Genomic DNA, 18,346 nt, shown 5'->3' on the forward strand with positions numbered 1-18,346 from the left:
TATAAATTTTTATATCGGTCACTTTTGCTATAAAGTATTTATATTGGCCGGAGTCACTAAGATTAATAAATTAAATAATTTAAAATGATATCATACATTTTATACTTCGGTAAAGGTATATGTTAGCAATCTTACATAATAGTCTTTAGATCTATACGTAAAGTATTATAGTAAAATATCTTTTAATAGGAAATATAGGTATATATAAAAAAAAAATACGATTTACTTTCTAATTGACATTTATTTATTTTACAGATAATAATGAAAAATAAACAATTTGGATGGGTACATACAACTGAAGAAAAAAAAGCTTTGACATCGATAAAATTTAAAAATAATAATTGGTAAGTACATAAAAATAATATATGCATGAAACGGATTTCGTACGATTATTCCGTTTATATGTATTTTTACGAACAGGATATATATAAAACATCACAGAGCATTGAATGATTGCTGTCGCTTTTGGATATTTTTATGAGTTATAAAAAAAAAAAAATGTCTATATAAAATAAAATATAAACACAATATGATTTAATAATATTTATGTAGTGAGCTTAAAAATGTTCAGATATAAAATCATCTATGGTTTAGCGAAATATTCAGCTATAGGTATATTAAATATATCTTATCATTCAATGTAACAATAATATATCTTTATTACGTGTAGACGTACATGGTATTTATTTGCGAGTATTATACAAATTGCCAAGTAGGATTTTAGATATTTGTTATATGTAGAGGGTCAAATGGACAATGGTATTAACTATTTTAAACGTGTCGGATCGATGCAAACAAAATGCTAAATTTCGAGAACAATATGATTTATTATATTCTACAGAAATCTCAAGTATATTAATTATATTCTAACTATACATTTTACTATAATGTTAATGAAAAATTGTTAAAAATTTTAAAAATGTAGTTATTTATTTAATAATCTGTTTCAATAATTTTATTTTTAAACGAAATTTTTTAATATACGTGTATTTGTTTTAAAAATTATACAATCACAATTTGCATTGATTATAGTGTATTCAGTTTATTTTAAGCATTAAACATCAATATGTTATTATGGTTATTAGAGTACAGAATCTTTTGAGTTATTATGGCTAGGCATGTAAACTCAACTTAAATTTTTAACTAAAGATAGGTCAGGATTTTCAATAATGTAAAAACAATTGCTACTTATATATTTGAAATAACCGTGGACAAGCTGGTAGAATTTGAATACTTGTGTAACTCTATACTGTTTTTTACATAGGCATATATAAATCTGAAATTATGTTATATATTTTTAGTACGCATAGAACATTGAATATAATAATTATGATTAGAAAGAAAATAAATTAGACATTTTTTTTAAATAACTTGTTATAAATTTTTTCTAATTAAAATTTATATTAATAAAATAATAATTTATAAGTAATAACTAATAGTTATTATTTATAAGTATATAAACGGAAAAAACTTCGATGTTAGAAATATCATTGAAATTGCATTAATCTTTCAGTTTAAGCAGTTACTAATATCGAACATTTTATCAGTAACATTATAGTAATACAGAAACTGTACGTAAAATGTTCAAATGTGTATAATCATTATTCATTACACACGATTTGATGTAGTTAAATTACTTAAAGCGTTTTAAACATTTTAGAAATTTACGGCAATACAATTAATAATAATTAAAAGCATTTTCAATTAGTAATCCATTTAATTACCGCAAGAATGACCTAATTTGAATAGGTCTATATTTGACAAATGCATAATCAATATTGTTTGAAGTATTTTTAGCGAGTACCCTATTACAGTCGTAAATATAAAAATAGGTTTATTCACGACTTTTAAATACAATTCACTTTTAATTGGCTGAGAATATAATATACTGTGATGAATTATTTGAGCTCAACAGTTTCGCATAAAGTATTATACATTTATACATGATGAACATTTTATAAATGAGACAAAATACGGTATAAACGTGTTTAAATATATATCTATAATATGTTTAATAATTAACTGTATGTTAGCAATAATATTTTTGAGATTGATAATGATAAGTTACATTTTTTGAAAAGAAGAATTTCAACGCACTCGTAATTATTAAATTCAGAGTTTGTTTAGCAAAAATAATGAACTCTGTTTTTAGTTATGAAGTGGACGGATCTGTATAATATTCAAGTTTTATATTTTACTGTATTATACACTCGTACACAAATGCAAGTGCCAATTATAAATAGTAATAGTCACTGAGTATAACTAAATTATAATCACGATAGTTCGGTTTATGGCGGCAAGTTTAAATTGGAATTTCAACGGCATTATTATTTATTTGTATTTTATATTTTTATGAAACGTGCATTATTTATCATATAAAAAGTGAAAGGATGTCTTTTGTAACTTGTCGATAGACATAAAATGCTATGTATACAAATAGAATAAACACGAGACCTTTAAAAGGTTTATGAAAAAAAATCCAAAACTGTCCGACTGTCCATCAAAAAATTAATTTTGACGCTTGCTAATATGAAAACTTGTCACGAGTTGGTGAAAGTTGTAAATGAGAATTTTGTTAATACCGATATTATTAGATATTTTGTATGTATTCAAAGTGTCTACACCAGTTATTGAACAGAAGCGCACAATATATTTATTATATAGATACTATAAACCACATGTAATACATCTATTTATAAATTATTATTATTTTATAAACCTATTTCTATAATATTATTTAATGCTGTATTAAGTTTAACACGACATGCAGGGAAGACACGATATTTACTCACGAAGTTTGAGTATGTAAAAAAAAAATCCATTTATAATGTTCGATTTTGACAACCATAAATCGCGCGTGCATAAGGTTAATGTTTAGTGGTTTATTTAAGAAGATTTCTTGTTCTTTGGTTGGCCGCTGAAATCCGCAAATCGTTTGATTTTGTCTAAAACATTGAACATAATATTTTACATTTAATTTGCGTTGTTATTTTCATAAATATTTAGAATATACATGGGTAGGAGGTATATGTTAGCCATTAAATATGTATATGCGTATTAATAATTTTTATTTTATGCTATAGGTATATTATAAAATCATTGTTAAAACCGAAATCAATACTAAATGAGTACCTATTCGCAGTTAACAAGTTATGTCCCGACAAAATAACTGGTATACGAGTTGTGTCTAACGAAAAAATAGAGATAGACGAGTCGATTTCCAATGGCAAGAATAATGTTCAGGTACACTGTTTTCGTAAAAATTATACTGTGACGTAGCTAGATATTTTACTATCTTTATTATATGTTATTATCGTAAATGTAAATTAAAATCACGTAGCAGAGCTAGGTTATATTTTAGATTGTACCCATCTATCTTAATTATTGACGACTAACGATGAAGATTATTAAGATAACGAATAATATATTATATATAACGTAACGATTTCAATACAACACTTTTCCTATTTTACGTGAGAATTGATAAAATAATATAATATAGAACTACTATAATAGAAGAACTAGTAAGTAATTCGATATTATACGATTATTATTATTAATAGAAACAAAAATAAGTATAATTTTTTTATGACGGTATATTATCGTAATTGAAAATGAATAAAGTTCTAGATTCTTATAGGTACATGTATCTACATTTTTTTCATTGAGACACATCTCGTGTAACTTTGAAAATACCTATAGGGACATAATTTCGTTTTTAGACACAAATCGTTTGTATAGTCGAAGCATTTACCTTAGTGCTGATTTTTTCGATCTGTTGATTTTGATTTTCAAGCTCGGAACCCATATCCAACGCCATGTTTCTCAAGTTACCAATCATCGTGTTTACTTGTCCCAAGTTTTCATCCATTTCCGTTTCTCTGGCATCGTTTGTAATCCTATATGAACGCATATCTTCGTTTATATTTTTTTTCTGTTAATTAATTCTCAATTAAATAGCAATTTACTTCACAATATATCCACCCTGTGGCGTGACGTTCGGTCCCTCGATTACACGCTGGGGTTGTTTGTTTATTACTTTGCCATCTTCGTTTCCTTTCCACGTGCCTTCGTCTTCCTTGAAAGATGTCGACCTAAATATAATAGCGTAACACTATATAATTTGTTTAGGAAAAACAGAGAATATAAGTGTTTTCGGGGAGAAAAAACATTTGGGTTGAACTTGTTGACAATGGATTTTTTTTACTGTGAGAATATTTCCCAACGCACTAACGTCGCTATTTTGAATTTTATTATGTTCCTGGTAAAAATCTAAATTCAGTAATTTTAAACAACGGTTTTGTAGAAAAAAATTCAATTTTAATATTTTTTCTATTTTCTATTTTCTTTGAATATAAAACTTTTCTTTTTAATTTAATATTTATACAGTGTATATAATTTTTTTTTAAAGAAGAAACGTGTATTCATAATACGTATAATATGCAGAAAAAATATTTCATCCATCGTGAACTTTTTTACAATGTTTGAAGAGATTTAATATTTAAAATATTAAAATATTTTTTATATCATTCTTTTACTTATAAGTTATTTTTATAAAACGTCAATTATAAAAAAACTATGTTTCGTAAAAAATTAGAATTTAAAAAATATGATATTAAGTGTTTAAATATATAACTTATTAGTTTTATAAATGGTATTAAACTTATATGTATGCTTAGTTCAAACTTCAAAAGTTCAATAATTAAAAAAAATTTTCCATAGCGAATCTGTAATGTTTTAGTTTTTGTTTGTTTACTATCGTTTATTATTATTTATCACTTTAAATTATTTGTCTACACTACACTAATAATGATTTATTAGGATAAACACATTTTCAATATCTTTATATTTTATTTTTATTTCCTAGGTAGGTTATTACTAAATATATTTAAGTTACATGGGTACTTGACGATTATATTTCCAAATTTAATTTCTTTATTTTGCATTATAATTATGCGTTATTGTTTAGTTTATATAAATATATACCATAATTAAAGATATATATATAGCAGTCTTATCCTGACGATTTTATGACAAAATGATAACTGAGAGCTACATATAAATAGTTGCATACTAATTTTTATATAATAGTATACAATATACGAGTATAGTCCCGTGTATATCTATGTAGTATTTTATTTTAAGAGGACATTACTGTTTGCAAAATCCAATAATTCCTATCTCAAAAATTGAAACAAATCTAAAATTCTAAAAGTTCATAAGTCTTATGTACATTACTCAATAGATATTGTGTAATACAATGTGTACAAAACACTTCAAACAAATGGTACTACAGTTTTACATGCAATTTAGTAGTTAAGAAAAATATAATAATTACCGACTAGCCTATATAAAAAAGAGTTTACCAGTACCTAGGTTAAAATAATAACGATGATATAGTATGACGTATTATACACATAAATAAACTATATTAACAGTTTAAATGTACAGAAGTATTCGACGTTTGTATGACTGAATACAAAACAAAATTACTTGATCGTTATCTCGACTATCAAAACTATGACTTTTCGACTTGTATTATACACAAGACACCTGTATATGATTTCCCTATTGTATTGTTAGTGTGTAACTATGAAATCAGTTGTTCATTGGTATTTTCTTTTCATAATTAATATTCAACCAAAGGATGTTCCAAAGTATCTACGAGTTGATTCATTTCCATACACCTTGTTTTGTAAACGCAACATAATACTATGATATATACTCGTATATACATATATAATTAATGTTGTTATGCATATTGAATTGAATAAATTAAACTACGTCATACGCGTAAATCGTTTAAACTGTATATATCGTATATTGATGGACGGCAATCAATTAATATTGTAAATATATAAATATTTAATGATAAAATACTAGCTTTCCGAGATGAATGCGATAATTATGTCGGAATAATAGGTAATAATGAAATATAAAATGCAAGGTTTAATATTATATTATATAACGTGAAAAAAAGTCATGAGTCGTATTCTAATATTATATTCGTGTCTTGTATTTTAAGTCACACGCGTTAGAATAACGTCGAGAATAAGTTATTAGATTTTAAATTGTTAGAACAAAACTTGGTAGTTGAGATAACAGACAAGTAATGGCTAAAGTACCAATAAACTAATCTAAACTCATAAAGTTGTGATCAAATCATTTTAATATACAAAACTATTGATAAAAAAAAAACAACAACAGATCAGAATATATATTTTAATGATTATAAACAACTTATATATTATTATATTATCTTCGAATACATAATAATTTTAAAATCTATACAAACAATACGCAAATATTTTACAAGAAATAATGACGTGTTATTTTTAATGTAATTTATTTACACATGTACCATGGTGTAGCCTATTATTCTATTAGTCTTATAGAATGAAATAATTAAAAGTTTTATACTGATTTCAGCGTTAATGGTGGTTTATAGAACTTCGCATTTAATTATTGAATGATATAATTTATAAACACAATTTAAAATTTAATAAGCTACTTCAAAAGAAACAACACTAATAAAATACAAAAAATAAAATAGTATGACAACGATTATTTGTATTGTTAAAAGTAAAAAATATAAATAAATAAAGGCAAATATTGGAATTACGCATTTCGAAGTGGTAATTGTTTCTTCAAAATTTAGTGTAATAATAATTTATGCAAAATCAATTTAATATTACTAACGATGAGATATTTTCTTACCTTGTAGTAGGTAGATCGTATCAGCATCATCGTTGATTAGAGTGCTCGACGAGAGTGAAGAGCCAGGTGGAAGAATAATTAAGACGAATTAATGGCATATATATATAATACCCATAATAATAGACGGTTCAGAGAGAGAGAGAGAGTGAGAGAGTGAGAGAGAGAGGGGCTAGTTTGGTCATCAGCCACTTTAAGCTTATAATGAATTTACTTGGAAAAAATGGTGGCCTGATGGGTCGTTAATGTTTTGAATTATGATTTAATGTTGACATGAAACAATTATAAGTAAATTGACTAAGTGTTTAACGAATTTTAAATATTGTGCGTGTAAAAAACTTTTAAGTGTAACTCAAACAAAATAAATTTACACCTATTAAATTAATTTTTAAAACGTTTTCATAAACGTCAGCTTTAAAAAAAGTAATACAGTAATAATTTGCATAGATGTACATCAGAATGTTATAAACGTGTATATAATTGAATTATATGTTTTAGACAGGTAGAATGTCAAGACTATATTGCTATACAGAATATTTAGCTAAAGCTTCAAAGCAAAATACTTATTATTAAAGTCGGTAAAATACCATACAAATTTCCCAGCACATATAAATAATGTCTGATGATAATGCTTTAGCTGGTAGTTGTTTGTTTAATCTTGTAAAATTTTTAAAAAGTAGTAAGTATGATTAAAATTTATCTATTTTTATGTTTAATTTAACAAAACGTCACACCTACACGTATTGTTTTAGTCTTGTACTCTTGTTAGCTTAAATGCATTAGATTAAATATAATTATATAATCGTAATTCACTTAAAAAATGGCAGCGTTATAAAAAGCCAACATTCAATAAAACAGATAAAGTTGAAAACTTTAAGCTTTATAATGGGTCAATTCACTCCCATATTAAATCTAAAAGTTTCTACTGAACTTAATAATAGTCAACTAATACAGCATTTCAATAAAATGTATTTGTTTAAAATTTTTGTTTCACTATTACCATACGATTAAAAAAAAATAATAATAATAAAAAAATAAAACATTAACTTTTTTATTTAAAATGTTTTTAAAATTAATTATCTAAGTTCTTTTTTAATAAACTGTTTTTTTTAAATCATACTACGGAAAGCTAAAATTCATAATTTATTGCAGGTGTAATTTATGTATATTGTACGCATATTATTGTGAAAAATTAAATACACGAATAAAAACATACAGTAAAATATACAAAAATGGTAATTTGCCTTGGAAAAATGGTTTGTCATAAAAAATCTGTTTATGAATAATCAGACCGATGAAATAGCAATAAAAATTCTAATTATCTTCCATAGAGTATATTTTAGAATGAAAAGCAGAAAAAAGTAGGCTATTGATGCTTCAGTGCCATATGGGTATATTTTATATTGCAATTGAAATCAAATTTATGTAAAAAAATGTTCATTGCAGCAGGAGCGTAAAGAGGCAATAATGTTCAGTGCCATCCGTCTGATTGAAGTCCGTCGTCAATCATTTTTTCACTCTCGTCGAGGATTCTAATCAATTATTATAAACCTATATGTGTGTTGCGTGTAACTGTAGAATGTAATGCAGTTTTTATTTGAATATGAATTTGTGTAAGTTTTTGTAACGTGTATCCAAAAAGCTTAACTCTTCTGATTTTCATATGGTAAATTTAGCTCACGTTCGTGTTTAATTTTCTCAATACATAATAAATGTACACTAGTTTTGAGAATTTAGATGGAAATTTTAGTGTGCTAGTTATAAAAATATAAATGCGAAGTATATGATATTTAAGTAAGGAATATTATAATATATATTAACCTAGAGTGTAAATTAATATTATATTAGGTCGATGTGTTTTGGAAAATGCCTACTTTCGAACTAATAACATCTCGTTACATAAAAGTTATGTATTATTGCTACTTATTCGTTACCAACTTTTAACTACTAATTGTTTTCAAAAATAAAAAAAATAAAATAAATAAAAAAATCCATATAAAGGAAATATCATTCGTACTTTTACCGGAAAATTGTATTACTTCATTTGAAATCAAATATAAATTAGTGATAAATTCACTCGAGTGTATTTTTTTCGGATCGGATTCGAAATAGGATTTCGTCTTGTAGGTCGAACTGCCGAACCATTCAATTTATGATATTTTTTCCTGGATGTACAAAAGATAAAACGCATTAGTCGTCGAGAGAGGTTCGTATTTTTTTTTTTTTTTTATGTACTTCGTTCGACAGTTTCCACCGAGACACTATGTATACAACTGTTTATTTGATTACAAGCCAAGTGTTGTTACACTAAAATATTGGTAGGAACTTACTTGTTGCAAGGCAGCACGCAAATACCACAACATTTTTCCATGCCCGTAAGGTTTTTCTCTGCTTCCTTCATGTCCGCGTTTATTTGATCCATTCCTTCCTCGATCCTGTCCATTTTTTCTGAAAATCACACAGACCATAATACATATCTATGTGGTATATTGTATAAGTCCTTAGTAAATATGCTTATTTAAGCCACGCGACGTATTTTTGAAGATATTACGAAATTTATTTTGATGTAACTGCTGCAGGTATACAGGAAGAAATGACGAGATACAAATATTGCAGTATTACTGACTACGGTTTATAATATGCTTTGAAGTCTGTCAGATCTTGTAAATATTATTATTTTTGTTGAGCCGTAATTATTATTTTATGAAAGGTAACAGAATTTAGTACCTACTATATTATTTAGTTCAAATATATATCATACTACATACAGCGATGAATCCAGAATTTGTTCGAGAAGAGGAATGGATGGTATATATCTATTTTAATTGAGCATGTATATGAGATATATATATATATTAGATTCATTGTGTAGATAAATTATGTACACATATAATTAAAATATGGCTCTGAAAATTGCATGCCTATTATCAATTATGTACACTTGTAGTAGTCGTATTATACGTATAATAATTTTTCCAGCAAATATATTTGAAATGGAAATATTCGGGTTATTCGACATATTAAGATGGATTGAATATAATATGAAAGATGTTTTATTCCACGACCACTTTTCCACCTCTTTGTGTATACGTCGCCGATAAGAGGTCTCAGTAATTACAAATAAAAGTTTAGGGTTCGTATTTAACTAAGGATATTTTATTATATTAATAAATTAGATACCTATTATAGCAGTTTTATTAGTGGACGTGGTTTTGAACGTTGTGTAATATATAACTACGCATGTTGTATAGTTTATCTTAAACTTTCTGGGGTATATTAAATACTAATACATATTTAATAATATTAATTCATCCTTACCGCCTTGATCATCTAATTCGACTAGAGCTTTAATGGCTGCTTCCTTCGTCTGCAAAAATTTTACGTTCGTCATTTTTATGCTCACAAATTTAATATAATATTAATGATCATAGTACGCTACAACTTATAATAACATTATCTTTAATAGTTTGGATTCACAGTCAGTTTTCTTTTGAAACAAAGTTTTAAACATAGCTATCTACTATCCAGTAATACGGAAATTAATTACTCAAGTTTTTTCAAGATAAATTGACAACTTAGCTTGTTGATGTTAGATTTTTTCAAAACCTAAGAGTAGAATATTATTTCTTTATTTTTATAAAGTAAAAGTTTTTTTTGAGGAATTATTGTGAAACTTATGATATAGGTATATGAATATTTTTTTAAAATATTTTTAAGTGGTATTTTTGCACTTGGACTTTTTAATTTATTAATGTAATGATATTAATTTAGGGGAAAACAATTTCTATAGAATAAAAACTTGGTTTTATGACTATTTTATATTTTTATTAAAAAATGTTTTCATGTATAAGTGAATTATTAAGTATTAATATTAATTAACTTCTTAAACGAGTATACTATGATTTGACACCAATTAAATTATTTATAATTTATAATAATATATTGTATATTAAGAGGATGTCATACCCGCATGTGTTGTCTCCGTCTTACACAAGTTCTACATAGATAAAACCCGTTTGCGCAGTCTGAGTAGAACTCGCTTAAAATTAGTTCTAGAGTAAATAACCTACTATAAAATTAAAAAATGACAATATGTTGGAGGGCAAGACGCTGAGTTTTTTTTTTTAAATTTAAATTTTGAAAAGTTAAAGGTTATTTGAAAACTTTGAAATTATCTCTAATTTTAAACGATTATAATGAACGTTATATTGGGAATAATGGAAAAAAAAATTTAGCGTCTTGCCCTTCGAAATATTGTCATATTTTAATTTTATAGTAGGTATATTTATTCTAGAATCAAAATTGAGTGAGTTCTACTCAGACTGCGTTAACACATTTTGTCTAAATCGTATGTGTGTAAAACGGAGACAACACATGCAGGTATGACGTCCTCTTAATATGATTTATTATAACATATTAAATTACATATTACATACATACTACGTGAAATTTTTTTCATTGTTATTTATTATAGTTTTATTCTTTTTATTTTTTTAAAGAGAAGATCTGCCGCAACCCATTTTTAAAGCTTACGCCTTTCAAAATTTGGTCGTGAGTCATCGGTTGAAGATTACTGGTATAGAATATAGATGATAGTTATTTATCACTAGTTACAACTAATTATTTTCAGTAGAAATATAGAATACTTAGTTTTGTTTTAAGTAAGTACCTACATAGTCATAATATATTCGTAAACTACTCAATTAGCTATTATAGGTATCGATGAAACTTTTTAAAATAGTTTTTAATTTAAAACTTTCTGAAAATAAACGAGGAAAATATTTAAAAAATCACAAATGATTTTTTGTTTATTTATTGAAATTCTTATCATCAAGTTCCATCAACAAATATTAACATGATATATAGTCCATGTATAAATATCTAGTACCTAGCATCCAATGGCTTAATGTATTTTCTCTATTTGATAGTTAAAATCTATTTCTAATATGAACAAGTATTTATCTCTAAGGATCTCTTGGGATGAACGTATCTTGAAAATATTTATTGAAATTTCTATATGTTCAAGAATTATAATTCGTTATTATAAATTCACATTACATAATTTGATAATTTATAAATTTATATAAACTTTCGTTGGTATCTCCAGTTTTTGCCATCTCTCTGCAGTGAGAGTTGTAGAGTACGAAAATGTTTAAATAATAAATATAATGAAAAGGGCTAATTTATTTTTTAAATTATCATAAATTAGTGTAAATTATACCAGTACAGGTATACAATAAACATATCCTGATTGAAATCTTTATTTTTAGTTTTATATTTTTAAGCAGTAAAACTGTAGAAGTGTTTTTGTAAATGAAAATTTAGCAAAATACTTGAATATGTAAATCAAAAACCTCATGATTTAGCCGTATGACGAAAAAACTTTTATTCTTTCTCTCAATTTTTTTATAATTTTCTTAAATTTTTATAAGTTTTTTGGAATTTCTGGACATTATTCATTTTCATACGGAGTAAATAATAATCAGATGAATACTTTGTTATTAAAATAAAATTTAAAATTTCATAAGCGTTTTATAAAATTTAGGTTTAATAAAAGTTATATTTAGCTACTGCTGTGAAATAGAAATATTAATAATTTAAATAATAATATTTTATTTTATTTGCTTTTTGATTATTCATTATAATATGATAATTATTAATTGCCATCTTATTATTATTTGCCAGTTAATGGAATTAGGATTTCACTAAAAATTAGCTACAGTATTAAGTAAAAGCTTTTCTTGTTAAAATTAAAAATAAAACATAAACAAGTTTTTCTCAAATGATTATTCATTCATAAATATTTTATAAATTATTATTAAATGTGTATTCAAAAAATAATTGATATATTTAATAATGTTATAGATATATGAATACATTGGCATTCAATTTAAGAGTATGCTACACTCGCATATGGTGTCTCTATCTTACAAACGCATTAGCATAGAAATTTGTTCAAATCCATTCAACTCGGTCATGTGTAATATTACACTGAATTAACCTATAATTAAATCTATGAGTAAGCATATAAACTAGTGAAAATTATAAGTTATTTTTCATATTTTTATTTAAAAATGTTCATAACTTATTTTAAAATAAAAATATAAAAAAAAGCCTATGGGATTAACTAGTTTATATTCTCATTTTTAAATTTGATAATAGTTAAATTTATTGTTAAATATGCCAGGGTTAAATGGATTATTCAGAATAATCAATTTGCTATGCTATGCGCGTTTGTAAGACGGGTACATCGAGCATGCGGGTGTAGTGTCCTTTAACATATAGATATATAGCAATTTTAGTTTAAAGTCTGAATGGGTGAAAATATAAGGATAGGTATAGGTATACATATGTGTAATACTCAATTACTATAAATTGTATATACACTATAATATTATGTATATATAGCACTTTATTTATTTTTTAAATTTTATAAAAATGATCAGTTTAATTTTAGACAAATTTGTAAAATTAAATGAACAAAAATACGTGGACATGTATTTCATCATCCTTTCTAAACTTTAAATTAAAACTATTTAATTACTCGGATGAATAAATAGTTCATCGCTCTATATTACGGTTTATTAAATCAGATTGGATGCGTAGAATTTGACGAAAACGAAAATTGTCTGAAAAACTTATGAGACGTTATTATTTAAAGTGCGATTTAATTTACCTGACAAATGGTCGTTCACGACTATGAGTAAACGTTGTAATAAGTAATTCACGAAAAAATCGTTTTCATTAAGTGAGATTCAACTTTGAAATAAACTTTTTAAGTGGTTCTCAAGTGACTTTTTCTATATACATATATATTTACTGGGTTTATGAAATAATATACTATTATATAATTTCAAAGAACTGTATGAAAAATTTATTATATTATATAAATATGAATTGTTTATTGTATATATTATGTACATATGTACGTGGTTTATACTTTGTGATCACATAATTATTGTTTAGTGATCATCCAATCGAATGCGTGCTAGCCGTTTTTAAATGGATGCCTCATGTATCTTCTATCATCACTTGTATTCGCTTCAAAGATGTATTTATAACGAGGTAGTATATAAAGCTATATTGTACTGTACACACTTACAATAATAAATCGTTTAGCGATTATATTACATTTATATATAACTAACTGTCACTGTCAAAATAATCTCGACACCATTATGAACATCCAATGGTCTATAGTTGTCACGTAAATGTGTCTTTTGTTGAGTTATGATGAATACCTATATACTCTGTACCTATATCGTATAAAATCGGACAATATCCATATCTGACATGCGCTATTATGAAACGAAATATCACTATATTGTATAATAACATTTTCATCCAAAATAATCAATAATGCGTCATTAGACTAAATATAAAAATATATTGTGCATATACAACGTTTATTTAGCTTTAAATATTAACCAATAATTTAATTATTGCTTTTATACAATTTTTAGGTACTTGTATTCCTATTTTTTTGACTAAATCCTAAACGATTTAATACATTTACAAATTTACTATATATATGGATGATTGAATTGGATATTAAAATGTACAAACAACAATCAAATAAATTTTCACTCCCTTGACTTGTAAGTAAAATGTAGATGTAAATTTTTATTACGTATATTAAATTCGTTATTATTATTGAGCTTACCGATAATTCTTTAAGTTTAGTATTCCTTACAGTGAGTTACAGAAAAATATTTAATTAAAAATAAAATAAATGTATCATGAAATATAATTTAATTATTATTTATAATGAGTTTTTGGTAAGTTCGAGGGATTATCTTTCACTCAAAATTGTATGTATTTTATAATGTTATAATTATTTTTTTTTTTCTGTTAATTTAATTATTCAATAGAATTTTATGTATTACATATTAAAATTATAATTGAAAAACTTAAAAACAATTAAGATAGACGAGTAGTGTAAAAATTATTAAAAATAAAATAATATCCTTAGGTGATCTTTGATGGTTAAGTATAAAATTAGATTTTATTAAAGTTCATTGTTATTTTATAGAAAATTAAATAAAAAAGAGCGATTTAAAAATTTTACATCAAATTTTTGTTAAAAATTAATTTACACAAATATAGTGTTTAAAGGAATTTATTTATAAAATATATGAGTATGACACATTTTTTTTATTATTTTAAATAAACAACCTATACTTTAGGAATACAATTAGTTTATGTGACTAGTTTACTATAAATTTATATTAATTTTATTTATCACATATGAGTTATTAATAAAAATAAAAAAATTATAGGTAATAACTTTAAAGTGAACAATCATTCATCAACGAAACCGATGGTATTTATAGTACAACTCATACAATAATAAGCTATGCATACGTTATACATATTCAATAAAATAAATTAAAAATGTATAATAGGTATTATTAAAGTTGTTGTAAGTTGTCTGAAGCCGTTAAAGGGAAATAATTTATTTCTTCACTTTAAATGATATTTTAGCTGGTTTTTAACATCAAATAGAATATTTTAAGTTTTATAATTAACTTTAACATTTATTTATTAATTGATTATAATCAATAAATAATTAATATTAATTTATTAATTTATAGTATTAAAAATATGTTATCAATTAAGTACATATTACAAGACACTGCATAAAAATAAAAATTCTAGTAAAAAAATTATAAATGTTTTATTTAGAATCTATGTCACTTACAATTACTGAATATAATTTAAATGATAAAAATTATTATGTAATTATATATTATTGTAGCTAAGTCCAATATTGTATTATATTTATAGATAATTAAATTAATTTTATGTGTATAAATTAAAAATCACAATCAATTTTGAAAAATTGGGTAATAGAATAAAATATTAATCAATTTAATATTAGATGTTTAGGTACATTTATAACAGATTAGGCTAAAAATCTGCAACATTATATATAAATTATTATAAAATCTATAAATGCAGTTGCTTTATAATTTTCAATAATTACCAGTTTCATTATAAAATCTACTATTTATTAATTGATTAAAATAAAACTATTAATTTCCTAACAGTTGATTTCTTTTGTATGAATTTTTTAAGTTCGTTTCCTTAATATAATTGTAATTTATTAAAATCGTTAAGAATGCTATTGACATTTGACTCGTTGTAGTCCAATCTTATTTCTTTGTAATAATGTTAAAATGTTTTTGTAGTATCGCTCCAAAAAATAATTTATGTAAATACAATTTCCAGATTAATGGTATAATAAATACAAAATAAATGAAGGAAGAATGTTATCCGGATCACTTAAGCACAACATAATTAAAATGCGAACCAAATCTGACTATAATCTGATTAAATTAAACTTTTTTTTTTTTTTAAATCCTTCAACCATGTAATTAATTAATTTTTTCAATTTCATACACGCGCGTTTTCTATAATATTATATTTAATATGAATGATTGCACGTGTCAGATGACGGCGTAGAGTATAAACGCATTTTGAACGATAAATATATAATGTTATACTATAATATGATGTTGGTCGTATCTATTATAATATAAAGTTAATATGAGATTTTGTCGACGATTGATTATCGTTTTCCGAGAGCAGTGATTGGGTGTGCGACGAAACAAAATCAGAACACGGTAATAATAATTTAATATCTTATAACAACTGATGACGTAAAAAGTTCCCTCCGAAATCGGTAAACAAACAAAAAAAAAAAAAAAATAATAAAATAACTAATATAGCATTACACGCCGTTTGAAAAATATATTCGATCGGGGTTTTGACGTGGGGAGTTGAGTCGGCGGTCTCCAAAGGGGAAAAAACAATTACAAAAATATAAATTTTCGTCTCGTGTTATATACGCGTTGTACACAGCTGTAAACATATAACGTACCTATATATTTATATATTGTTTTATAATACGTACCCCTTCACAGAGTTCGATCATCCGACGGGTACTCTCCAGAGACTGTAAGCAAAAACAAAAAAAAAAAAAAAAACACGAAGAAAACAAATGAAATGAAATTTGAAAGTGATGTGTATAGGTATGTATAGGGTACATAAAGTGCGTCCGGTGCACCGCTCTTACCTCGTCCGTTACGTGGGCCGATCGCAATTGCATGTCTTGCAACTCGTTGGCTACGATGGCTGGCATAGTTGCGGCGATGATTTCGTTTCCTTATCAACAATCAGCCGCGGGAAATCGCCGTGTGCGGTTGATCCGGCGCGGAAATATCTCGTCGGTGTCCGGTCTCCGCCGCTGACGAGCGCACACAGACTCTGCACGGCTGCTGTGCGGGCTTCCGGACTTGCAGTCTTGTCCTCGTAAAACGTATAATAGGTGTAGACGACTGCAGTTATTATACAGACGTTGACGATTGTTTTATTACGATATATATCTTATATACGAGTATATATATTACGCCGTTATTGTTATCGACCGCGATTGTCGTCGCGCGCAGGTGTAACCGAGCGTTTTCCAGTATTAGTATAGCTCAACGACGATAATATTGTGTTATTTTATCTATCGAATCGTCGTCATTCGCCGACAAGTGCGGATCGCACGGTGTATTTACGCGGCGGACGATATGACTGTTGTACACAATCGAACGCTCGCGGGGTACGTGCGCCGCCGACGGGGTGAAAACGGAAAACTAGGAGCGCAACAGACCGTCGTTTTTACCGCCACCGCGCGAGTATCAGCTCTGTGTGTGTGTGTGTGAGTGTTGCTTTTTCTTTCGCCCGGGCGCCCGCCGCCGCCTCCTCCGTCGCCTACCGTTCGTAAATTTCGCGCGCATCCCCGAGCGCCGCCGACCGCGACGACGACAATGACGTTTCCCGGGTTCGACCGCGACCGCGGAAAGCCCGGCGTTTTTACTCGTTAAACGTACAATTATTTATAATGAGAACCACATAAACCGAATGACGTTCTTACTTTTAGATAATATTACGATATTAGTGTATGTATTACGATGTAGGTATAGTAATTGGCGTACGGATTACCTCCCGCTCTCGCGCGCATTTTCGGTCAGACTCCGATGTCGTATATACGTATTATTGTATATTATTATGAGTTATATAACGATAACTGCGACGGTCATAAATAAAGCCAAGAAAACAACGTATCCGTTTGATGCTGCACTTAGGTATCATTTCATTCCCGGGTTTTCGAATTAAAACCATAATTCTGCGCGGTATAGAAATTATCCGCGTTCTCAACCAACCCCCCCCCCCCCCCCCCCCCCCCCCCCCCCCATCCAAAATACCACATAATATTATCTTTAAGCGATAGGTGTACTGGTGACGACGGGTTAAATAATGAATAATTATAAAGACTTATCTATATATATTATACTCGCTCTCATAATTTATACTATAAAGTTTGTAATATAGAGTTGTACACCACAAGTTTGTCAACGTGTTAAAATACATAACTAAATCATAATGTTTATATATATATATATATATATATGTATATTACTATGCATATAGCATATAATGCGTGATACGCATTATCGTCTATACCGATTGATCGATTATAAAATATATTATTAAATAGTTATTATAATAATGTTGTGTTCACATGGTATAGGTACACATCTACCGCCCATACGTATATACTGCTCAAGCGCGTGTTTACTGT

The 18,346-nt window shown here is 26.4% G+C and overlaps 1 protein-coding gene across 1 annotated transcript; it reads right to left on the reverse strand.

Moving 5' to 3' along the window:
* Positions 1 to 2,076: 2,076 nt before the first annotated feature.
* On the reverse strand, positions 2,077 to 17,394 carry LOC112596923 (synaptosomal-associated protein 25-like). Its single transcript, XM_025342795.1, has 7 exons — positions 16,793 to 17,394; positions 16,631 to 16,672; positions 10,033 to 10,081; positions 9,045 to 9,162; positions 3,969 to 4,094; positions 3,755 to 3,899; positions 2,077 to 2,945 (listed from the first exon to the last, which is right to left on the reverse strand). The coding sequence occupies exons 1-7, from the start codon at positions 16,856 to 16,858 to the stop codon at positions 2,883 to 2,885; spliced, it is 609 nt and encodes a 202-aa protein (XP_025198580.1). The 5' UTR covers positions 16,859 to 17,394; the 3' UTR covers positions 2,077 to 2,882.
* Positions 17,395 to 18,346: the final 952 nt, after the last annotated feature.

Source organism: Melanaphis sacchari, unplaced genomic scaffold (genome assembly GCF_002803265.2).
Source record: "Melanaphis sacchari strain LSU unplaced genomic scaffold, SCAv2.0 Contig36_pilon_pilon, whole genome shotgun sequence".
Lineage (NCBI taxonomy): Eukaryota > Metazoa > Arthropoda > Insecta > Hemiptera > Aphididae > Melanaphis > Melanaphis sacchari.

What these genes read in the sequence shown, in the direction of transcription:
- LOC112596923 (XM_025342795.1), bottom strand. Translation starts at nt 16,858, where the DNA reads ATGCCAGCCATCGTAGCCAACGAGTTGCAAGACATGCAATTGCGATCG. An exon ending in CAGGGTGGATATATTGTGAA is followed by an intron (nt 3,900 to 3,968) that starts GTAAATTGCTAT and finishes GCGTTCATATAG; the next exon opens with GATTACAAACGATGCCAGAG. An exon ending in TCGAAAAAATCAGCACTAAG is followed by an intron (nt 2,946 to 3,754) that starts GTAAATGCTTCG and finishes TCAATGTTTTAG; the next exon opens with ACAAAATCAAACGATTTGCG.